The 25440-nt window shown below is 37.9% G+C and overlaps 2 protein-coding genes across 4 annotated transcripts in view; one reads left to right on the top strand and one right to left on the bottom strand.

Annotated features, from left to right (window-relative positions):
- ECHDC1 (ethylmalonyl-CoA decarboxylase 1) overlaps window positions 1–2951 on the top strand; it is a 55063-nt gene extending 52112 nt beyond the window's left edge. For all 3 annotated transcript variants that reach the window (XM_034990572.1, XM_034990573.1, XM_034990574.1), the window contains exon 6: window positions 2241–2951. In XM_034990572.1, coding sequence (XP_034846463.1) covers window positions 2241–2649 — 409 coding nt within the window. In that variant the 3' untranslated portion in view covers window positions 2650–2951. The remainder of the gene's footprint in view (window positions 1–2240) is intronic.
- Window positions 2952–3692: 741 nt separating this feature from the next.
- On the bottom strand, window positions 3693–23581 carry RNF146 (ring finger protein 146). The gene is given in 4 exon segments (XM_034990575.1): window positions 3693–5206; window positions 5208–5997; window positions 13453–13560; window positions 23493–23581. Coding segments are annotated over 3 exon segments (1083 nt in total). The 5' UTR covers window positions 13455–13560; window positions 23493–23581; the 3' UTR covers window positions 3693–4915.
- Window positions 23582–25440: the final 1859 nt, after the last annotated feature.

Here is a 25440-nt window from a genome sequence, read left to right as displayed (position 1 = left end):
CAGATTCTAAGTGAATGTATTTCTGACATATCCTTTTCTGTGTTGTAGGCATAGCTCTGAGCCAACATCAGCTGTCAATTCTAGGATATAATTTAGGACTGTGACACACTCAATTTATGCTGTGAAAAGTTTTACAGAATTGTTTTCAGTATTAACGGTATTCCTATCTCCAAGACTATTGGACATTCCTGTAATTTCTATTCCACTTTAATTTTTGACATTGTTTTCTGTTTGTTATAACAAGGCAGTACTCCTCTCACAATTTTGGGCTAGATTCGATTCTTAGGAGATTTGTTCTTTCTTCCTTCCCACTTAAATTTATTGAAAACTACTGTTTTCATGGCTATTTGCCTCTAAAAGCAATTGTTCATAATTGAGGCAGATTTTCCCTTGTAGGAGTTCACAGCTGTGAAGAGAAAGTTCTCTTTCCCAGTGGGTTAATAAATAGGCTTTTGTGAGAATTTACTGGAATATTTTTCCTGATTAAAGAGTCAAAGACTAAGAGTCTGTTGTTCTTGGTGCTAATAGAACCAAAACACCTGCAGCTGAGCATTTACACTTTGGAAAGCAGAACTAACATAAGGCCTTCTTTTGCACAGTGAGTAGTTTGACAGCTACATTTTTTCTTAAAAAAATTAAAATGCAGACATGACCTTTGTTCCAAATTAGAGGTTTTAACAGTGAAAGCTCATGCAGTCAAAATAAAATTCATAGGCAGTATTTCCTACACAGGATAGCTTTGTGCATTCTGTTAATGGTGTAATGGATATTTAACTGGCAAATGTGAAGCCTTTTACTATGTCCACTGATTTATGTTAACACTCCCCTTTCTTGTTCCACTTTGCTTCTTAATCACCCTACTCATAAAAACCTTGCTTTGGAAAAATGCATCCCTGCTATAGGCAATCATTATTGTTAGTCCAACCCACGCCACTGTCCGCTTTCTTAATGGCATCCCAGTTTCCGTCCTAGTCTCGCTGTTAGGTGTACCGTGAGGGGAGCACGCATAAGAAGCTAACCTTCCTGGGTTTAAGTTCTGGCTCTGCCATAGTGGCATGGCCTTGAGTGAGCGATTTAGTCTCTGTGGCTTCAGTTTCCCTCTGTAAAATGGCGAATTATACCTCCTCATATGCTTGTTCTGAGGACTAGTTAACATTAGTTAATACCCCCAACACACATCTCCTCATTCTCTAGTCCCTTGCCCCATTTTCTTTTTTTTTTTTTAAAGATTATTTATTTATTTATTTATTTGAGAGAGAGAATGAGAGAGAGAGCACATGAGAGGGGCGAGGGTCAGAGGGAGGAGCAGACTCCCTGCAGAGCAGGGAGCCCGATGCGGGACTCGATCCCGGGACTCCAGGATCATGACCTGAGCCGAAGGCAGTCGCTTAACCAACTGAGCCACCCAGGCGCCCCTTTTCTTTTTTTTTTTTTTAAAGATTTTATTTATTTATTTGACAGAGACAGCGAGAGAGGGAACACAAGCAGGGGGAGTGGGAGAGGGAGAAGCAGGCTTCCTGCCGAGCAGGGAGCCCGATGTGGGACTCGATCCCAGGACCCTGGGATCATGACCTGAGCCGAAGGCAGACGCTTAACGACTGAGCCACCCAGGCACCCCCCCCCCTTTTTTCTATAGCACTTCTCACCACTGGTCCTATATTGTTCAGTGTCTTTTTCTCCTATCAGGAATGTCAACTGAGCTCAGGGTTTTATTTTGGTCATTCCTGTAGTCCCACACCTAGACAAGCTGGCATAGGTAGAGCTTAGTAAATACTTGCTTGAAGACTGTATAGATGCTGGGTTAAGAACCAATTTTTTCCTGACAACTATTGACTTTAACTTTATTATGCATTTTTTTTTTTTCCTACAGTATGACCCTAACATTTCCTACTCCCGTATTTCCACTCAATCCAGATTTTCTAATTAGGCCACTACTCACTTTAGAAAGATAATTTGGGCTTCTAGAAATAAACATAAAATAAAAACTAAATTCTTATTTGCCAAAGCAAAGGATAAACAAGCACAATAAAAATGCTGATATTGTTTTCAAAGGCAAATATTAAGGACTGTGTAGTAAACTGAATTGTATACTTAGCCAGATTCTTTGAACTTTCAGGTTTTAATGTAACAAATCTACCTATAAAGATCTATGGAGATTTCAGATTAGATAATGAGTAGTACTTTATGACTAAAGCACATATACTTAGTTAAGATGAAGTTTTTTCTTTTCTCTTTTGCAGATTAATGACTGCAGAAAGTGAGATCAGATTTGTCCACAAAGAGATGGGTATAATACCAAGCTGGGGCGGTGCTGCCCGACTAGTTGAAATCATTGGCAGTAGGCAGGCTCTCAAAGTGTTAAGTGGGGCCCTCAAACTGGATTCAAAAAAAGCTTTAAACATAGGAATGGTTGAAGAGGTCTTGCAGTCTTCAGATGAAACTGCATGTCTGGGAGAGGCACAAGAGTGGCTAAAGCAGTTTATCAGAGGGCCACCGGAAGTAATTAGAGCTTTGAAAAGATCTGTTTCTTCAGGCAAAGAGCTTTGTTTAGAGGAAGCATTACAGACTGAAAAAGATCTTGTAGGAACAGTTTGGGGTGGGCCTGCAAATAAAGAGGCTATTGCTAGGAAAGGAAAATTTAATAAATAGTTTTAAAAAAATACAATGTGTAAAACTCCAATGATTAACCTTTATAAAAGTTAAATGCCAGAATTACTTTGAAGGCTACACTAGTATTTGTTTTTAATCGTTTTTTGAATAGCTGAACTCATCAAGTAATCTGAAACATTTAGCTAAAATATGTAACACTTTTGGCTTAAAAGTTATCAATCCCCACAGTAGTTCTTACCCTATAACCAACCCCAATTTTTAAAAGGAAAAACCTTTCCACAAAACCTATTCCTGGGTTGTTGTCCTACCTGGAAATAATTTACAAAAATAACTTAATGAAACTTGCACTAAAGAACAAAAATGGAGAGGGGTCACGGACAAGATAAGAAAAGCTATATGATCAGTCATTTTCTTCTGCTCTAAGCAGCTGGGGGGTAGATTTGGGGAGGGGGCGCCTGGCTGGGTCAGTTGGTATGGAGCATGTGATTCTTGATCTTGGGGTTGTGAGTTCAAGCCTCACACTGGATGTAGAGATTACTTAAAAATAAATGAAAAATAAAAAATCTTTAAAAAAGAATTGGTGAATGGCTCTTCTTTTATTCCTCCTTTATTTTTTTTATGGTTCTTTTGAATAAAAATGCTTCCCACCTTACCCTCCTACAAATTTGGTCTTATTTGATATTTTAATAGTTTTCTTTACTCTCTACTAAACAATAGACATCATGTGGAAAGTCTACTGACTCTACAAAATTGGCCATTATGTATGTGCCCTGGGATTTCCAAACTAGTAGTAAGTACTACTTTACTACTGTTTACATAGTAATAAAATTTAACTTTACATCAAAACTTCCTAAGATGTCAGAGGGACTCATGGAGCATCCTGTAACATTTGCATATGTTAAAGTAGCTAACCTTTCTTTTCCGTAACTAGCTATATTTTAAAAGTAGACAATACAAATGCACAACTCAAACTTTCATGATCATCTCTGTAATACAGGCTTTAAAAAACATGTAAGTCAAAGAATTAACTCCCAATTCTAACCTATCACAACAAGAGATAAAAGATTAATTTCAAAGTAGTGACAGTTTTTATTTGCTATGGTAACATTCAAGTCACATTTGAAAAACATACTAAAAATAACTTGCGTATGCTTCAACACGATCCTACTGTTTTGAATTAAAATATAGTAAGACAAACTCACATTACCATTTTTCAGATCCCAATTCTGGATTACCAGGTTAACCCAAGACTTCCTATTTTGTCACAGATTCTACATTTTGTGTGAAGTAAATTTGTATCTACTAATGCTGTTTAAAATAAGCCTACCCATTTAATTCATTAGTATCAGACCACTAATGAAGACTGGCAATGAACATCTAAATACATATATGGTCTCTACTATTAGTTATGTAAGAAATTTAAGTCTCACGAGCTTTAGGTTGATTTCCATACATACTTATTCCATGCAATTGCTTGTAGATTCTGTTTAAATAGTCTCTGAAAAAAATCAAACTTTCCTGAGCAGGTGACTAAGCTGAATACAACCAGTTCAAACCGCTACCTGTTTATTTTGGCCACAAATGTCAAAATGTTTCCATCCTCTTTCCAGACTCAAACAACAGACAAATTATTTTTGATAAACTCTAGTATTTATTAAATTATAAATTCTGTAATCAAAAAGAAAAATGCAGATCAAGAGAAACCTCAAACTACAAGGACTAGACAGCAAAGCCTATGGGAAACACCATGAAGTATGTTACAGACAAGATTCTGAAACGTGAGTTATTAGCTGTTTTCTTCACATCTCCATTTCAGTAATTTACTATTTAATAGTTGTTATTCATCTATTTTAAAATCCCAGATTCACATCTATTCTCACATTAAGCTTCCTGTTCATACCAATACAAGACATCTCATAGGTGCCAAATTTTAGTAATGGTTTTACGTCAATCCATGCAGAAAAATAAGACACAATGCAAGAGTCAGATGAGGACTGTTAATGCACAGGTAATACACACACGCTGGCCAAAAGAACTGAACAAATTTAAAAAAACTGTAAAATAAACAGACATCAAGAAAACGGGGTTATTACTAAACAGCTCTCCACTATTAACGCCAAGTTCCTTATATTAAATAAATCCCTCAACAGAGACATGTTAGACATTTTAATTTACAGGTCTGTCTTCCCCCTTTTCCCACCCCAACTCCCAAAAATGCACTACCAGGGATGAGTATAATGTTATGTGGGCAGAAATTTACAGATAACCATTTTAACTTTGAGCATGAAGCTGAAGACTTTTTAATTTAAACTTCAGTTACTGTGCACTGTCCATCAGGCCTTCTAGATCTGACACCAGCATCCACTGTTCCACCCCCTGCTACTGATCGATCAGTTCCTGATCGATCTGATAGATCAGATACTGTCTGGTTTGCACTAGGAACCAAAAGTCTCTGTTGGGACAAGGAGTGTTGTGCAACAAGCGCAGATACATCCTCACCATCACTACTGGCGTCTGATTCGGTTTCTTCAATGGACGCGTCTGGTGCGGGTAGCCTGCCTGAAGATGGCGACTCATGATCTTCTTCTCCTTCCCCCCCTATGACTCCTTTCAGCGATGCTGTCTCCACTGAGTTGCAAATGAGCAAAAGAGTCTTCCAGAGAAGTGCTTGCATCAGGGGATGGTGTTGCAGGGCTTGTTAACTGACCATCTACTGATGTCAGGGGCCTTACGGAAGACACTAGAGGCTGAACGGAAGAAGCTCCACTCTGTGCGGAGACACTGTCCGCTCCGTCAGCAGAGCTCTCGCGCGCGAGGTTTACAGTATTAGCATCACAGTCCAGCCTAAGTCCAGCTACTCCCTTCTTTGGTATATCTATTATATCCCGCTTAATCTTCCTGCGACGTCCATGTTCATTTCTCCTGTACTGAACCATATTTTCAAGATCAGCAACATACAGAAACCCGGCAATTAACATTTCAGTGCTCTTTTTACCTTTGGAAAAAGCATCTTCCAGCTCTCTACTAGTGCGCTCATCGTACTGCCACCACCCATTTCTTCCTTCATAATACCATGCATATTCACCATTTCCTCTACTCGCAGCCTTGAGTTCTTCTGGTGACAATAAGGTTGGCTTGTCAAGGAAATCTTCAGGAATTTCTTGTCGACAGAGGGCACATCGCTTTCCAAGCCATGAAGCTCCCTTTACACATAGATAGCAGAAAACATGCTTACAAGGCAGACTGACTGGGTGAACACATGTTTGCAGACAAATGGCACATTCAGGGACAGTTAGAGAAGGTGCAGTATTCGCACAGGACTCATTCGCTTTCCTGTTCGTAGGAAGCATGTTTATTGAATGATCAATTTCACCACAGCCAGCCATCCTAAGAAAATAAAATACATATAATATTAAAACTGTATTTCAATTCTTCCAATATCTTAATTCAACAACTCAGATTATTATTAAGCACCTATTATATATGTGGGCTACACAGTGGACTATGTGAAAGCAAAAATGAAAGCCCACCTGCTTATGGGGAAGATTGACATTAACAAAATAAACACACAGTTACACATAAATGTAACTGTGCAATTCTGATTAAGTGCTAGGAATGAGAAGTACATGGCAGTAAGCCCTAGATCTAGATTTCTAATGGTCTATTTTAGATTTCTTCCTGGATGTCTTGAGGGCAAAAAAAACCCCAAAAACTTAAGTCATAATCTGTTCTTTACTCCCTAAAAGCTACCCATCCCCAATGACACCATTATCCATCTGCTTTTTCAAGCCAGAAATCCATCACTGAAATAGCCCTTCTCCTACTCCTTGTATCCAAAACATCAGCAGGTCTTATCAATTTTATCCTAAGTATCTCCTGAATCCACCTACATTTCTACCCTTCCCTAGCCACCAAGTAAATGCTGTTTATTGAATTACTGAATATGCCTCTTAATTGGTCTAGCCTTACCTCTTGCTTCAAAAGTTGATTTCAGGATAAAGACTAGGATCTGTAAGCCCTGCAATGGTCCTGCCTCCCACCTCCCACACCAGCCTCATCTCTATCAGACTTCCCTTTCCTTTTTTTTTTTTTTAAAGATTTTATCTATTTATTCGACAGAGACACAGCGAGAGAGGAACACAAGCAGGGGGAGTGGGAGAGGGAGAAGCAGGCTTCCCACCGAGCAGGGAGCCCGATGCGGGGCTCGATCCCAGGACTCTGGAATCATGACCTGAGCCGAAGAAGGCCGCTTAACCAACTGAGCCACCCAGGCGCCCCAAGACTTCCCTTTCCCTTGATCAGGCTTCCAACTACACTGGCCACTCCCTTCAATAGGTTTTCTCTGTATGCACAGTTCTTCACTTCCTGCCTTCCACATCCCCCATGGACAAATTACTACCCATCTTATATCCCTCTTGAGAAAGTCTCCATGACTAGGTCAAATCACCCTTTTTTTTTTTTTTTAATTTCTTACTACCATGTACTTCTCATTCCTAGCACTTATCAGAATTGCATTGTTACATTTATGTGTGTGTTTATTTTGTTAATGTCAGTCTTCCCCATAAACAGGTGGTTTTTGTAAAGGCAAGAAACAGATCACTTTGGCTCGTCTCCGTACTCTCATACAAGACTGGCAGATAGAGAACAGTCAAATATTTAGCTAAGAAAATGAGTATGTTTTTCAATGAAGGATACAATATCATCAAAAAAATAGATGTTTTGAGTTTTATTTTACTTTTTTTTTTTTAAAGATTTTATTTATTAATAAATAAAGGGGGAGAGAGCACACATAAGCAGGGGGAGCGGCAGGCAGACGGAGAAGCAGGCTCCTCACTGAGCAGGAGCCCGATGCAGGGCTCAATCCCACCTGAGCTGAAGGCAGACGCTTAACCGACTGAGCCACCCAGGCGTCCCTTTATTTTACTTTAAATAACATTAACCATCTGGTTGACAAACTTGTTTTAAAGAATTTACTTACACATACCTTGGGAATGTATAAAAATTCTGTCAGTGCACTTAAAGATCATCCCTGAAGCAGTGCACTGAAGACTATAATGATAAATTGCAGATGGCCAAGGGAGAAAGGATAATGTGAAATAAGGCAGCTATTATACAAGGAAACCACTGCTAGATAAGAAATCTAAAAACCTGAGTCTCCCTCTCCCTTACTCTTCTGCACCCAGTTAAATCCATAGTCTCTAAATTTCCTTACCTACAAATCAGAGTTCATAAAACTTAGGTGAGAATAGCCAAAATACACAAAAAACAAAACAAAACAAAAATACCAAATGAAAACACTTTGTAATCACTAAAGCTCCACAAATGTTACAATCAGGTAAAAACAAGGGAGAAATGACATGAATACTTAGGCTGCCCTAAAGCAGAAGAAAGGGAAAGAAACGGACAAAATTTGTCCAACTGGATGGTACCGGGCTTAAACACTCACATAAATTTGTTCATTTCTGCCTTATTGAGTCAGATGAACATTTATTAAAAAAGTACCATATCCATATACAATACTGAGTATTGATGGATCTAAAGATACACACCTACTTTGTTAAATAAGGAAACATACATGCAAGCAAAACAGATAATCACAATATGGCCTAATTCCTACAGTAATGTGTTAGGATACTTATTAAAAGTAATAGAGAGAGGTGAGAAGATGGACATAGGCTAAAAGTATGGGGTGCAGAGGAGGCTGGGGAGTGGAAGAAATTGAGGTCAGAGCCATATACATGGTCCTGAGTCAAATAAGCAATGGAACAGCAAGAGATGAAGGTATAAAGGTAATCAGAAGCCAAATCATTGAAGTCTTTTTGTGCCTGCTAAAGAAGCATCTGATTGGATTTTATCCCATAGTATCAGGAAACCACAGATATTTTAAAAGGGCAGAAAATGATAAGAGGAAGTGCACCAGTGATACGTAAATAGAGGTAAAGGTCTCACAGAGATTGGCAACCATTAATTAACTGCTGCTTAAAATGAATGACAATCTCTGTACCAGTTGATTCTGCTGTTTTAAACAAGGAATATTTAGAATTTAATCACCATAAGGATTTCTGCCATTTTCTAAGATCAAGCATTCAAAAATGGGTACAGTGGTTACAAAAGGTGTAGTCAGTAAAAAATGTTTACTATGCTCATCAAAACTTGAAAAACAGTCCTCTTAGGTTTTCATCACAGCACATCCAGTCCAACAATCCATTCTCTTACTGCTTTTTTCTGTGTCCCTGGTTCCTCAATAGACAAGGTTCAAAATGATAGCAAGTTTTGGAAAAGATTATACTTACCTAGAAAAGGAAGTGGCACAGTCTCAGTGGAAAGAACTGATCACTATGCAGTACTTGATTTCCAAACTCTTTTTCAACCTTTAATTCCATTTCCAATCAATTCCTTTACCAGAAACTCTAAGTCACACAAACTAGTAAAGTACAACTTTTTCCCAACCTATGGTAAGTTCTACCAGATATGAACTCTTCATATGTGTTAGGCACTTAGAGGAGCCTCAAAGTATTTTGACATAAACCCTTGCCTTCAAAGATCTTGTAACTTAACAATCTAAGTTATAAGTGAAAGTGCTTGCTTCTCAACTGGTTAATCAATGCCGTCCACCTATTTCCCCTAAAAAGAACTGGCCATGCACAATACATTTTGTTAGGCTCCCCACAACTCATACGTATTTCTTAAATACAAAATCTTAGTACTTCCCAAAGTGACGAGACAGAATACCACGTATTTCAATTTACATTTGGCAAAAGATTCAGAATACTTTTGTCTGCTCCAGGTAACTTTACACTGTGGTAACAGTCTATGTATATTTCAATTCTGCCAAATATAAGCAGCTCGTAGTATAGCTATAAGAGGTTTTTTAAAAATCACACACGGTGCTTCTGGGTCTTCAGCTTTCTCATCAGTAAAATGGGGATAATTCACGTTCGAATAAAAATTATTGTAAAGTGAATAAATTAAATGAAAGCATAAACCTGTATATGAAAGCCTCTTTTAATTCATCAGGTTCTACTGCTACATTTATTTTTATTTTTATTTATCTATTTATTTTTTAAAAAGATTTTTTTTATTTGACAGAAACACAGCGAGAGAGGGAACACAAGCAGGGAGAGTGGGAGAGGGAGAAGCAGGCTTCCGGCAGAGCAGGGAGCCCGATGCGGGGCTTGATCCCTGGACCCTGGGATCATGACCTGAGCCAAAGGCAGACGCTTAACGACTGAGCCACCTAGGCGCCCCTTAGTGCTACATTTAAACCTCAGTATAACTTTAACTTTTGGGAAGAAAAAGAACTAAATTAGCTACAGAATGGGAGAACAAGTAATATGTATATTCTTACATCCCTTCCCATTTAGGTTAAAGAAATTAGCTGTCAATGAAATTCTTGAAAATCTTTTGTATCTCCATATTTATTTAAAGCTCCAATTAAGAAGAAGAAAATAAGAAAGCCATCCATCCATTTTGATACTATTCATTAAGACAAAAATGGAGAAGGGCTAATGCTCATCAGTACTTGGGGAAAAGTAAAATCTAAGCTGAAAAAAGTCTGATGAATCACCTATACGTGGTTCTTAAGAGACATGAAAATGAATGAATGCCCAAATTAAACCTGTAGAGAGAACAGACAAAAGGCCCAAACACAGAACCTTGGATTATTTCAATATTTACTAATGAGGCAAAACAGTTTACAAAAGATGTTAAGAAGTGGTCAGAGAGAGATGGGGAATAAAGAGACACCACCACCAAAAAAGCTACAAGGAAGACATTTGAAAAAAAGAAGAGTCAAGCAAGGAGAGGACTTAACAAAAGTTAACTATTAAACTCATGAAAATTTCCACTTTTATAGTGAAATGTATGGTGTAAAAGTTGTGAGCACCACACATAATCAGCTATTTTGATTTCCCAGAGACTGTCAAGCCTCCTATCAGTAACTTTTTACTCAGTCAAGACAACTTTCTTTCCCTATTCCCCCAAAGACTATTACACAACTTCTCCAACTTCTTAGTTTAGAGATATCCTGGACTCCTTTATCATTAAAAAATTAGGTAAGAGTGAATCCCTGAAATTTATCTTTATCTTCACTCTACCTTATCATCATTCCTCTTGGCTCAGGATGGGATAGTGCTAGTTGTTTTGAAAAGCTAACCCCTCAATTTCTGGTGTTAGTACCATCCCAATTCCCTCAAGATTTTGGTTAATATTCTCTATCCTTAAATTACAAAATCAACTACCATGCTTAGTCTAATGATCTCTTTCAGTCTCAATACATTTGATCCTATTGCACCGAATGATAATGACCACCAACTCTTTTTCTAAAACTTTATACTATGCATTTCCATGATGGTACTCTCTCCCAATTCTCCTTTCTATTATATTGTTTTCTCTTTTCTCTATTTGCCCTTAAGTACCAGTATTCTTCACAAAGGCCCTGTGTGTGGCCCTATTTTCACAGTACATTCTATGTCTAGACAATTTACTGAGTATTTCAGATTAATAAATATACCACTGTGACTCCCAAAATCTAATATCCAGAACCATGCCAACTGTGTTTCCAATATGTATTCAAAGAATTAACCTCAATATTCTCCAAGAACCCAAAATCAAACAGGACTAAAACCAAAATTATCTGCTCCTAAACCTTTATTCCTCTTTCCTTTTTTTTTGAACTTGCATAAAACTTAGAGCCATCCTCAATACTCCCTTATTCCTTGGCCATTTCTCTTTTCTGGACAGAAACTTCTTTAGAATGTGTCCCCTTCATTCCCAAAGCCTGTGATCCCAATTCTGGCTTCTTGGACACACTCTTGTACTAACCTCCTAAGTGGCCTCCCTGACTTCAGTCCTTTCTCCTCCTCATCCCTTTTTCTCGGTTCATGTCTAATTAGTCTTCTCTCCAAGCTTCAATGGTTTTCTACTGCCTACATTATCTAATCCAAATTCCTAAGCACTGGCTTCCAAGTATATTGATATAGCCTTTAGAGTAAAACAGACTTAGCTAAAATCCTGGCTCCATCATTTATTCTCACTACACTGACCTAGAAGAGCATTTCCCAGATTTCTCCAAAAGTAAGAATCAGCTGATGTGCTCCACCCTGGAAATTTGCACGTATCTGTGTTACAGTCTAAAAAATCTGTGTTTTTAACAAGTGCCCCATGGGATTATTCTCAGAGAAAATTGGGAAACACTGACCTCGGGCAAATGACTTCATCTCTCTAATTCTGTTTCTTCACCAGTAAATGAGCTAACTACCATTTTTCACAGTGATTAATTTCAATAATCCAAATAAAATACCCAGTAAGTACCTAGCAATACAGCAAGCACTGAATATTCACTCCCTTTACCAACTCTGAAGTCTCTTTCTCCCTACCCCACTTTGCTACATGGGACTGCTCCCTGACTCCCCTAAGATGCCCCGATATTTAGGCAACTGTGCCCCTCCCTCATTACCTTGCCTTAAAAAATACTTCCTAATTTTCTCAACTTAGTAAAATTCTATTTATTCTTTAAGATCAAGCTAAAAGTTCTTCTCACTCTGAACCTTCAGATGGACTAAATCCTTTCAGTTCCAAAAGCATCTTATTGTTACCTCAATATGGCATTTCTTCCACTGTTTAATTAATAATTAATTATGTTTCACTTCCTAGACCATAGTCTAGTCCCTTGATGGCCAGCACCTATAATATTTAACCTACATATATATATACACATGGTTTTTTAAATATGGTTTTTGAAACTCTCTCTCTATATATAGAGAGAGACTTTATACATATAACGGCAAATAACATATGAACAAGATTAAATAAAAGATATATTTGCCCCAATTTTAAAGAAAAATACATATAGGTTTCATTTTACTTTTATCAAATTCTCAACACTAAGAATGATATTGCCATACTTTTAGTATATAATTAAAGCATCATATTGAAAAGAAGATAGCAATAGTTACATGTCAAACTGAGAGAACATGTGAAATAGTATCTACAGGTTGGATAATGTTCATATTAACTTGGAAGAATACGGTGTTCATCATGTAAAAATATCTATCAAGAATAGAATGATGTTCAAAATGGGCACAATCATGGTAATGTAGTATTTTAAAGCATATTTCACAAAAACTAAATGATAGGAAAACACAACTGGTAAAACTGGGGGCTAGAGTGAATTCAGTATTAATTAAAATGCAATATACTAAATTTTTAAAAAATCAATTAATCTAGGGGCGCCTGGGTGGTGCAGCTGGTTAAGTGTCTGACTCTTGGTTTCAGCTCAGGCCGTGAGATCAAGCCCCACGTCAGGCTCTGAACTCAGCGCAGAGTCTGCTTAGGACTCTCTCTCTCCCTCTTTCTCTGCCCTTCCCTCCCCTGCACACTCTCTAAATAGTTCTTTATTTTAAAAAATCAATTAATTTAAAAAACTTTAATTTAGTGAAACAAGCTTTTAATAATAAGTGTTTTTAAGTCCCATTAAGTCCCTCTTATTTATAAAAGGTGATATTGTCTGCCTAGTTTGGTTTTTAAGTAAGTTACTATGTAAAGAGAAAGGAGAACCTAGAAGATCTAAAAATCTTTCCAGTTTTTTACCCTACGAGAAAATTCTTCTGTCTTCAGTTTCACTGACTTTTATAGAAATTTTTCCTGGTAAGATTTCTGGATATCTACGTTAACAGTAATTTCACATGAATAAAATTACTAACTCAATAAAACATCTAAAACAATACAAAATGCTCATTTTGTGTAATTAGATCTAAATAAAACATGTAACTTGGCTTACTGCATTTTATCAGTTCATTTAATTTACTGCATCTTTGGGACAAACCATGATGCCATACTTACATTTCTATTACAAATCCCACAGTTGTCTGGCACAAAAACAAAAGCTCATCTTCACCGGCAGTCAAACAGTGTGTGGTATTTTGTCTTCCACTGCTGGTTCATTCTGTGCTGCAAAAGAAGTTATTTCATCAACTTCTATACAGACTAATTAAGATCAATAAAATTAGTTATGTATGACCCTTTAACAAAATTCAGTGGCAAATTTAGGTTAGAAATCACAAAATTTCAAGACAAGGATACCTGCTTTCACCACAGTACTGGAAGTGCTAGCTAGAGCAATTAGACTAGAAAAAGATATGAAAGTCATACAAAAAGGTAAGGAAGAAGTAAAACTATCTCTATTTTCTATATAGAAAATCCCAAGAATCCCCAAGAAAACTACTAGGGGTAATAAATTCAGCAAAGTTGCAGGTTACAAGCTCAATGTACAAATCAGCTGTGTTTCTACATCTAACAGTCAATAATCCAAAAAGGCAATCAAGAAAGCATTTTAGAGAATGCTCAAAAATTTCATTTATAATAGCATCTAAAAGAATAAAATGCCTAGGAATCAACTTAACCAAGGAGGGGAAAGACTTGTACACTGAAAACTATAAAACACTGCAGAGGCGCCTGGGTGGCTCAGTTGGTTAAGCGACTGCCTTCGGCTCAGGTCATGTTCCTGGAGTCCCGGGATCGAGTCCCACGTCGGGCTCCCTGCTCAGCAGGGAGTCTGCCTCTCTCTCTGACCCTCCCCCCTCTCACGCTCTCTATATCATTCTCTCTCTCAAATAAGTAAATTCTTTAAAAAAAAAAAAAAAAACCACTGCAGAAAGAAATTAAAGGAGAGCTAATTAAATCGAAAGACAACTGTTCATGGATTGGAAGACTGAAGATGACGATACTAAACAAAATGATCTATAGATTGAACATAATCCTTAGGCAAATTCCAACAGCCTTTTTTGCAGAAATGGAAAAGCCAATCCTCAAATTCGTATGAAACTGTGAAGGGCCTAAAATAATCCAAAACAATCTTGAAAAAGAACAAAGCTGAAGAACTCACACTTCGCGATTTCAAAATTTACTCAAAATTTACTACAAAGCTACAGTAATCAAGTCAGTGTGGTATTGGTACAAGAATAGGCGAATACACCAAAAGAAGAGACAGTCCAGAAATAAACCCTTACTTGTAGAGCCAACTGATTTTTTTTTTAAAAGATTTTATTTATTTATTTGAGAGAGAGAGAATGAGAGAGAGCACATGAGAGGGGGGAGGGTCAGAGGGAGAAGCAGACTCCCTGCCGAGCAGGGAGCCCGATGCGGGACTCGATCCCGGGACTCCAGGATCATGACCTGAGCCGAAGGCAGTCGCTTAACCAACTGAGCCACCCAGGCACCCGCCAACTGATTTTTAAAAAGGGGTGCCAAGTCCATCCAATGGGAGAAAGTATAGTCTCTTCAACAAATGCTAGGACAAGTGAACTGCCACATGCAAAAGAATGAAGTTGGACCCCTACTTCACACCACATACAAAAACTAACTCAAGACAGACCAACAAACCTAAAAAGAGGTAAAACCATACAACCCTTAGAAGAAAACAGAGGGGTTTATCTCTATGATGTTGGGTTTGGCAATGGATTCCTAGATATGAATGACACCAAAAGAAAAAAACAAATTGTGGACTTCATCAAAATTAAAACTTCTGGGCATCAAAGGACATTGTCAAGCAAGTTAAACGTCAAAATGGGAGAGAATCTTTATAAATCATATACAGATAAGGGTTTAATATCCACAATACATAAAAGAATGCCTACAACAACAAAAGGACAAAAAAGTTTTTTTGAATGGACAAAAGACTTGAGTAGATACTTCTTCGAAGATGTAGAAATTGACATTAAACACATGAAAAGATGCTCAACATTATTAGTTATCAGGGAAATGTAAATCAAAACCACAAGAATTGCCGCTTCACATTTATTAGGATGGCTATAATTTAAAAAAAAAAAAGGAAAATAATAAGCATTGGCGAGAATGTGGAAAAACTGGAACCCTTGTACACTGTCGATGGGAATGAAAGATAGTCCAGCCACTGTGAAGTATGGTGGTTCCTCAAAAAAACTAAACAGAATTACCATATAATCCATCAATTCCACTCCCAGGTATATACCCAAAAGAATTAAAACAGGGACGTAAACAGATACTTGTACACCAATGTTCTTTGCAGAATTATTCACAAAAGTCAAAAGGTAGACACAACCAAGCACCCATCAGAAGAATGGAGAAACAAAATGTGGTATACAAATACAATGGAATATTATACAGCCATAGAAAGAAAGGAAATTCTGATACACACTATAACATGGATGAGCCTTGAAAGTATTACGCTAAGTGAGATACGCCAGACACAAAAGGAAAATTTTGTGATTCCACTTAAATGAAATATTGAAAACAGGCATATTCAGAGACAGAAAGTAGATAAGTTACCAGGGGCTAAGGAGAGGAGCAAACAGTTATTGCTTAAAGGATACAGAATTTCTGTTTAAAATGATGAAGTTGAGGGGCGCCTGGGTGGCTCAGTTGGTTAAGCGACTGCCTTCGGCTCAGGTCATGATCCTGGAGTCCCGGGATCAAGTCCCGCATCGGGCTCCCTGCTCGGCAGGGAGTCTGCTTCTCCCTCTGACCCTCCCCCCTCTCATGCTCTCTATCTCATTCTCTCTCAAATGAATAAATAAAATCTTTTAAAAAATTAAAAAATAAATAAAATGATGAAGTTGTGGAAATAAATAGTGGTGATGGTTGCATGACATTGTAAAAGTAATTAATGACACTGAATTGTACATTTAAAATGGTTAAAATGGTGAATTTTATGTTATTTATATTTTACCACAATAAAAATGTTTTTAAAGTGAAAAATGTTTTTAAAGTTAATACATCTATATGGACAAATTAGCCCATATGGAATATAGCCATTGCCTTTCTAAAAGGAAGTAGTGTGCGCAAAGACGAGGCCATCACATTAACTAGAACCTCCTGCTATTTTTATGTATATCCAAGTTTACAATCATTAAGCCAAACTTCTCTCAAGATGCCTCTTATTCAGGGAATCCAGAAGCACTAACCAAAACATCATTTCAGCCATTAATCCTTTCTTCTCTTTTAGTATTCTCTCCTGCCACTTCAGGATGCCCAGTCAGTGCAGGAGGCACATCATACTACACAGAACTCAGAATCAAGCAAACATGATGACTAGAGATCGTAAGCCTCACAGTAACAGCAAGAGGGAAGACTTTCTTTGGAGGCTCATCACTGACTATATAATCCCCTACATCTCTTCTAGATTAACCTTTAAGGCAGTGACTTAATTTTCACTGTTCATCATCCTCTCCATCCTAACTCCTGACACATCACTATGAGCCAATTTAAATATGACCCATCCCAACTCCTAACTCTGAGGTTCTTAAAACTTGCCCCAATGAGGCTGCTTATTAGAGATATACATTCTCAGGCCCTAACCCTGGAGATTCTAGGCCAGTAGACGTGGATGGCATGTAAGCCCAGGAATCTCACCTTAAGTGAAAGCGATGCAGGTAATCCATCGAATCCAATTTGAGAAAAACTGTACGTTTTCAATTCCTAAAATCCTAAATTCAGTGAACTTTCACCTCCCTGTCCATCCAGCAACAAAATATGATGTATACATTTGGAACTAGAAGCCACCTAGAGTGCCGCCTCTCTAAAATCTTAATCTCACTCTTAGATTACAAGCTCTGGTCCTTCCAGCTAATTTACTCATTCCCACATCTACTCTTTATTTCACAAGGATCTCTAGTTTCTTGACAGCCTCCTTTTCTTTAGTCAGTTCCCAGTCTCATTTCTTTTCCTGCCCAATCTGGAGCCCAACCATTTTAACTTCTTTCTTAACAGAAGATTTGGCTTTCACATCTGTCTCTCATTTACACATTCTCCACAAACCCCCATGTCTGCATGAATCTTACAAGTGACATCTCAGCTTCCATGCTTTAATCAAGGAATGCAGATGGAAAAAAACAAAATCCTTTTTCTCATCTCCTCTCCAACCAAATTCTGTCAACTTTTACCCCTAACACCTTTGGAATCTATACTCTACTCTCCTGCCATTGCTAGTGTCCTAGTTTAGACATACATCACCTCTCACCTGAACTATGGTCCAGTCTATCCTGCTTCAGCAACACCCCTCAAATTTATTCACTAAGTCTCTGAGTGATACACTAAAAGGCAAAATGGGCCTCCCATATGCAAAGCCCCATACTGGTTCTCTAGCCCATACAATAAAGGCAAAGCTCCTAAGGACAGCATTCAAAGGCTTTAATGACCTGAAACCTAAATCTCTCTCTAGTCTTATCTCCTACCACGACTCTCACAGATTCATAACCTAGTTATACCAAATTATTCATACTTCTCTAAACCTCTCTTTATAGTTCTATACTTCCTCCTCCTGGTATAATCCATCTCTTTTACAGCTTATGAATGCTACCATACTACTACTTTCTCTACTTCCCCAAAATTGTTCCCTCCACTATATATTGTACATTCTTCTATTACTGAAGTTATCCCATACACTGAAATTATTGATTTGCTTTTGACTGTTCTATTAAACCATCAACCTCCTGAAGATACAGACTGTCTTTTATCTCTAAGTGGCTAGTAAACTGCCAGTTTTTGCTGACTTGAAGTGTTATTTCTTGGATGAAGGAAAAACTTCCTAAAGTAACTGTTGAGAAAAATACTGAAATAAATTCATTCACATAACACATTTGAGTTCTGTGAACAAGGCACCCAGCCATGAAAGATATAAAGATACCCAAGTTCTAATAATTTCTTTAAAGAGCTTAAAATATAACAGAGGGAAGTTAATACATTTACAAATGTAAGATTCAAGCCATCTTTATATCTTTTGACAAGCTCATCATTTACCTAAGGTTTTGTTCGCTGGCAATGAATTCTCCAGAATGCAGATAAAAAAACAAGAATAAAACCAGTTTTAGTAACTCTTGCAAGATACAGTGACTTTTCCAATTCCTATATACCATGGTTAATTTTCAAAGTGGACTCTAAATGGATAATTATGGTTGGGGGGAGGAAAATAAACTAAAATCTATGTAGTATTCTAGATCCTAGCTATGCAAACTGTGTCCCCAACCAACTAAATCAGCATTTACCTGGGAGTCCCTTACAAATGACAAATCTGGAGCCCCATTCCACCAACAGAATCAGATCTCCAGGTGGTTCATATGCGTACCAAAAAGTTCATGAAGCTCCTGATAACCTCAAACAACCCTGTGAGATATGACTACACCCATTTTATAAATGAGGAAACCCAAACCCAAAGGATTTAATCCCAAATCACAAAGCTATCAATATTGGGAGATGGGATTCAAACCCAAGTGTTTCTTTAAAAAAATCTTTTCTTCAGTGTACTGTATCTCAGAGAAAAGGTCTAGAATAGCATCATCAAACAGAAATATGATGCAAGCCACATTTATAATTTCAAATTTTCTATTAGCCACATTAAGAATAAAAGGAAACAGGTAAAACTAATTTAAATATTTTATTTAACCCCAAATATTTAAAACATTACCATTTCCAAATGTATTTAATATAAAGAAATTATTAATGTGATATTTTATATTCTCGTGTGTGTGTATAGTCTTTGAAATTTGGTGTGTATTTTACACATATAGCACAACTCAGTTCAGACTAGCCACATATCAAGTGCTCAACAGCTCTATGTGGCTAGTGGCTACCATACTGGACAATGCTGGTTTAGAATGTCTTGCATATTAACAATTTTTAAAAATACAAAACTGGCAATTTACTACCAGGATTGTTGAATAAAAAAAATGAACTTCATGTTACTTTATCCACACCTGTGCTGGCACAGATTAAAAAGAAAACTGCATGTTGTGTTGTAATCAAAATTGACTGGTTTCAGTGATACCAATTCTGCCAAACTGATCCATCCACTATAACCTCTGACAATTATAAAGCCAAGTGGGCACAACACAGGGAATAGCATGTAATATTCAAAATGGTCATATGTAGTAGTCCTCAGAAAATTTCTACATTTGAAACCAAAGATTTTTTTTAAATGAGGGGAAAGGGAGGCTTTTACTTTCATCCAAAGATGTAAGACAAAATTTCTAACTATAAGCCAGAATTAATTTGACAAACCATAAATAATTCAAACATACGTAATTCTCACTTCAATGATTTATAAATTATATACCAAACTAAAATTTACCACAGTATTTTGATACGCAAATACCAATTAGTGAATGGGTTAAGGTTCTTTCTTTAGGTGAAAATTTATACAGAAAAGAACTATTAGGAAGGTAACATAAAAAGAGAAAAGATTTGAAACTACATTACATATTTCTGCCTCTTAGCAATTCTGGGGGAAAAAGGTGACAGACTAAATTTCAAAATATATAAAAGAGTTTAGAGATTGTCAGTGAATTTAAGTCATTTATCCACTCAACCGATTAGTAAATAAGTATAACTGAAAATGAAGTAATACTGTACTATTTATAATTTGTGACCACTCAACAAATTCACACTTCTATTATTTGCATATGCTGTTATCTTCTCTGAAAATACCTAGACTTAATTACAATTCCACTTTTCAAGTCAGTCACAAAGTCAAAAAACCATCATTTTTTTCCACATAATAGATTCAAATAAATGATTATCTTTTTAAAAGAACTAATCAAAGAAAAAGATAAGTATATAACAGTTAAAATTTCAAATTATAAAGATTTGAAGACTTCCTATATTTTTCCAATTACGTCATGACAGCTGTTTAATAGTTTTTACTTTTTTTTAATTCAAAATACACAAAACAGGAAATGTTCTATATAAAAGCTAGCAGTGACAGAAAAGAAAAATACTTCAAACTTTCCAACTTGTGGTATACAAACTCAAAAATAAAAAAAATTAAAAAAAAGGAAAAAGCAAAGACCAGCGAAAGAATAGAGAGACAGGGTGTAATTTAGCAGATACATCTTAATATTTCTTGAGGAAGAGTCTCAAATTGAGAGAGGTAACTAAATGCCCTAATGTTTCCATTTTTAGCTCTCCCTCTCATCCCCTGCTAAAACTCAAGCTTACAGAAAGCACAGGTCATACTGGGAAACAAAAGTCTTCAGTCAAACCTCATTTCAACTAAATGGGGCCAATACTTAACACTACACTATTTTATTTTACTTTTTATTTTTTTAAGTAGGCTCCACGCCCAGCATGGAGCCCAAAATGGAGCTTGAACTCAGGACCCTAAGATCAAGATCTGAGTTGAGATCAGATGTTGGACACTTAACCAACTGAGCTGCCCAGGAGCCCCAACACTATACTATCTTAAAGAATTACTTCCCTTATTGTTTAGTACTTCCCTTAAACCTTAAAAAACCTTAAAAAAACTGTATGGCAATCTATGACCTTCACAATCTTCATATTCAAGCATTAAACCTTTACATCCCCCCAACTGTGGCCTTTGCATTTTATTTTAAACAAAACATGAAATGTGAACATGAACAAATACTTTTAATCTTATCAAACAGAAGTTTCAGAGCCTGCAGCCATTTTGTAAATGAGAAAGGCTCTATTACTAATATGTGTGACCCTGGTCAAGTCATAACTCCCGTGTTACTTCACCCTATTCAATATTTCTGTAATTCTAAATACTTTAACACGAATTTAACAACAGGTTTTATTTAACTAATCCAAAAGTTAATAAGCCATAAACACTAAATATTCCATAAATAGGCACAGGTGGCTGTAGAAGAATGTTAATAAAATGGTTTCCATACCCACAAAGATTATTCCTAATCCAACCTGTTGTTTCACAAATTCATGTTCCTTAGGCACAATCAAGAACCAGGTACGGGAATGGAATAAATGGTCAGCACCCTCTGTTACTGACGCTGGAAAAAAAAAAAACATTGAAATACCAGCTGACTGTGTCAGGCATTTCATGCTAGTAAACGGCTAATACATAAAATAATATTCTCTAAGCAGACTAATACTGTGAGAAGAAGAGACTGAATACTTTTTCTTCTATACTAAGTCAAAAAATCATTTCTGGATCCTTTAAAAAAAAAAATCTGTCCTATTCTTCTAACAATTCAAATTGGTGGAAACTGTAACAAAATACTTTACCAGTTGACACGTGTCTCCTAAAAGAAAAAAGCCATTTCCTTTTTTGACCTCCTGTCTGATGACTAGCTATTTGGAAAAACAGTTTCCCTGATGACCAAGTTTTTAACAACCAGTAAGTAACAAAAACCTTCAAATATTTACCATTATTTTTATTTTGCCCAGAACTTACATTGGCCCATTTAAAACACAAATTCTAAATCAAAGAGTGGGCTTAACAAAATATTCCAATTTAAGATACACAAGGCTAAAACAAACACATCCAAAAATCTATTTCTAGTGTAGCTTTCACTTTTCTGGTTTTCTCTTTAAAAGAGATTTACTTGACCTATTTTCATGTGTTTTTAGAGCACTCAGACACTCAAGACAAACAGTATTTGCTGGTCATGAAAACAGCAGAGTCAACATCATAAATCCTGTTATTTCTGTGGGTCATTTTCTTCATGTGTCCTATATTCCACGTCTTTTTAAGAGTCTAAACATAGATTCATTTGTTAAAAAGACAAAAAGTCTTAAGTCCTCCAATTTCTGTAATTATACACTGCTTTCAATGCCAATGTTATACTTTCACATCCTATTTAAAAGTACACACACTGGAGGGGAGGGAGTGCGCCCAAGGACCTGAAATGTCAAACTATAAAGACAACGCTATTTGTCATTTCTTGGCGTTCTTCTTCCCTCAATTCCACAGTTTCAGTATTACAAAAATATTACTAAAAATATTAAACAAAATGTAAGTACTTTCGAAACTTGAAAAGTGTCACTAAACTGGCACTTAGGGAAGAAAAATAAAAACATATACGAAATGGTTAACAAGAGAAGGCTCTAGTTGTCAAAATGTGTGTGTAAACTCAAAACAACTTTGCAGCCTTCTCTAGACTCCTACAGAAAATAAAACAGCGACAACAATGGAAGACCCGTACGTACTCTTTTAGATGGGATTGGTGCGGGGGGGGTGGGGGGCGAGGTAGGGAGAGAACTCTACTCAGCTACCAGAACAAAGCAACAGCCCCCGCTTTTAAGATGCACTGAGGTGTGGTGTTTTGTTTTTTTTTTTTTTTTTGGCTCAACGGGTATCAAGAGGTCTCTTAATTGTTCCGATGATTTACTAATCATCAAAACCACGACAATACGCAGCGCTGGGCTTAACCAGGGCAAGGTGGAGGGACTGCTCTTCCTATTAGGCAAGACCCAGACTCTGAGCAGAGGAGGAGGGAGAGGGAAGAGAAGGCAGCAGCCGAAGACACTCCCGGAAAAAGACAAAATGAAGGGACTGTACGCCCTGGCTGCGATCTGACCCAAGGCCCGGGCAGAGGCCTCCACACGGGAAGACAGGGACAGGATACCCTTCAAACCATAGCCGCCCCTAAATCTTGAGGCCGGAAGTTCCCCGAGTAGAGGCCTGACCCCACCGACAAGGGGAGAGGAGAGGGACCTGGTTGCCACCAAAGGCAGAGACGAGGACCCCGGCGGAAGAGGCTGCGCAGTAATGGCCGCTGCTCCGCCTCTCGCACCCCGACCGTGACCAGCTCCGGGCCGTCGCCCAGGGCAGGGGCTGCGGCGGCCGCGGACAACGCAGCGCCCATCACAGTCTTCTTGCCTGCGACAACAGCCAAGGTGGGGGCGGAGGGAAGGGCTGAACTGCCCTATCCCGCCTGGGCGCAGAGAGCCGCGGCCGCGCCAGCCCAAGGGCGTCCACCTACGTACCGGCCCCTGACCCCGCCGCCGCCCCTCTCAGGCCCGGAGCGCAGGGCCCACCCGAAGCGCGTCGCGGCTGGAGGTGACACCGCGAGCCATCACGCCTTTCCCTGGGTTAGGATGTCGCAGTGGCTGCCTCTGACCCTTCCCCGCGAAAACCTCACCCCGACTCCCACCTCTCTAGCCACAGCCGCGGCCGTCTCGCAGCCTTTCCTCTTCGGCCTGAGAGCCCGCAGCGGCCGGGAACGCGCGCGGCCGTCACATGACCGCCCGTCGCGTCGCGGGGGGGCGGGGCCGCGCGGGGCGGAAGTAGAGCCTTGTTCTGGGGCTCTCGCGCCAGCCCCTCCGCCCTGTTTCCTCGCGACCCAGTCCTCAAGCGAGCGGTTGGGTACTTACTTTTTCCTGCCTTTGGAGACCTGCAGTTTCTCCCTGGATCGTTCTAACTACTTTGTATTATGCTTTACTTGTAATTAGGTGCCGAAGATTGAAAGAGTGCAGGTCCACTAGAGAGAGATTTGGGGCAAAGGAAGTAAGACGCGTGTAGAACCAGCAGGTGGTGCTGCTCAGAAGCCCCGCTTCGAGACTCAAGAGAAGCCTTTGGGCGCCTAGCTGGATTTTGGGGTGCAGAGGCCTTGGCAGAGTACTGCTTGTTCTCTTAACAACCACAACAAAGGGGTCCTTTGAGAGTTCTATCTAGTTTATTCACCGTCCGAAGGGTTGAGCAATTTAATCGGAAAAAAATAGATCTTAATTTCCTTTTGGACCCATTTTTCTTAGACTAGAGCATAGGAAGCTGAAGAAGAGATCAATCAGCAGAAGAATCTAAAACTAAAGGAATGGCTTATCTTGTTGCATTCGTGTGGTTTAAACGCCAAAACCTTGGCAGTATCCTCCATTACATTTTAGCATATACATTGTCTTTCTTGGAACTGACTATATTTTCTCAATTTATAGTAAAATGAGGAGGGTGGAATAGCATGCGTTTTGTCTTTAAAAGAGTATATATTCCAACATTCCATGGCAGTATCTTACTTTCAGTACTGTTGCATTTTGAGATGTCATAAGCTGTTCACTTAAGGCTGGAAATTTTTAGTGTCCATATATATAGACATGTTTACATTTTCTTTTATTCTTCTGAAATCAATATATTTCAAGGTTCTTATATATATCAATATATAACTAGCTCTTGAAGAGTGCCATCTAGCTCAATGATGCTTAATGTAAGCAAAACAAGATTTTTTTACAACTTCTCTAAGTGTAATAATGTTGAAGAGTATGTTCTCCAGCTTTAAGCTTAATCCTGTCTTTATGTTCTCCTTAGCCATCCAGTCTTACCCCTCTATCCTACACACCCCATGAACAAATAATACTAAAAATTTGATATATACTTGAAGATGCCAGCTTTAAGATATAATATTAATATTAACTAACTGAATGCCATCATTCTAAGTGCTTTACACATATTAGCTCACAATAAACTCTAAGGTAGGTACTATTGTTATTCCCATTTTACAAAAACAGACACAGCTAGGATTTGAATCTAGGCAGGGACTGTAGGAGTTCACCTAATTCAATGCTTATTTTATCAAGTAAGAAATAGATATAACAAAGTTAAATGACTCACTTAAAGACTTTGTTGTTCAAGATAGAATGGGGTCAGAACACAAGCATGTTTATTGATCCATAAATACTTTTAATTTAGAAAAAGTTATTCACGAGTCTTGCATTGCTCTATGTGTATATTTAGAACAGTTTCTGCAAATAAATATAATTGATACTCTATCCGTCTACACACAAGAAAAGAATTAACAAGAATCTCACTACAATGCCCTTTCAGGCTTCAAATTGTCTCTCAGCCACACCTATAATCTTTTATCAGTGAAAAGATCCATCTTTCCATATCCAAATCTACTTACCACTTCTACACAACCTACATCATCTCTTGTTTGGATTATTGCAGTAGCCCAGGGACTGGTTTTCTTGCTTCTGTTCTTGCTTTCCTTTGAGTCTATTCTCAACACAGAGGACAAAGTAAACTTACTAAAAGAAAGTCAGATCATACCACTCCTCTCTCTGTTCAGAGTCTCTCATGGCCTCCTAAAACAAAGTAAAAACAAAAGTCTT

Source organism: Mirounga leonina, unplaced genomic scaffold (assembly GCF_011800145.1).
Source record: "Mirounga leonina isolate KUSES-001 unplaced genomic scaffold, KU_Mleo_1.0 Mir_53, whole genome shotgun sequence".
Classification (NCBI taxonomy): domain Eukaryota; kingdom Metazoa; phylum Chordata; class Mammalia; order Carnivora; family Phocidae; genus Mirounga; species Mirounga leonina.
The sequence above is the reverse complement of the archived record's forward strand: the minus strand, read 5'-3'. Positions and strand labels throughout refer to the sequence as shown.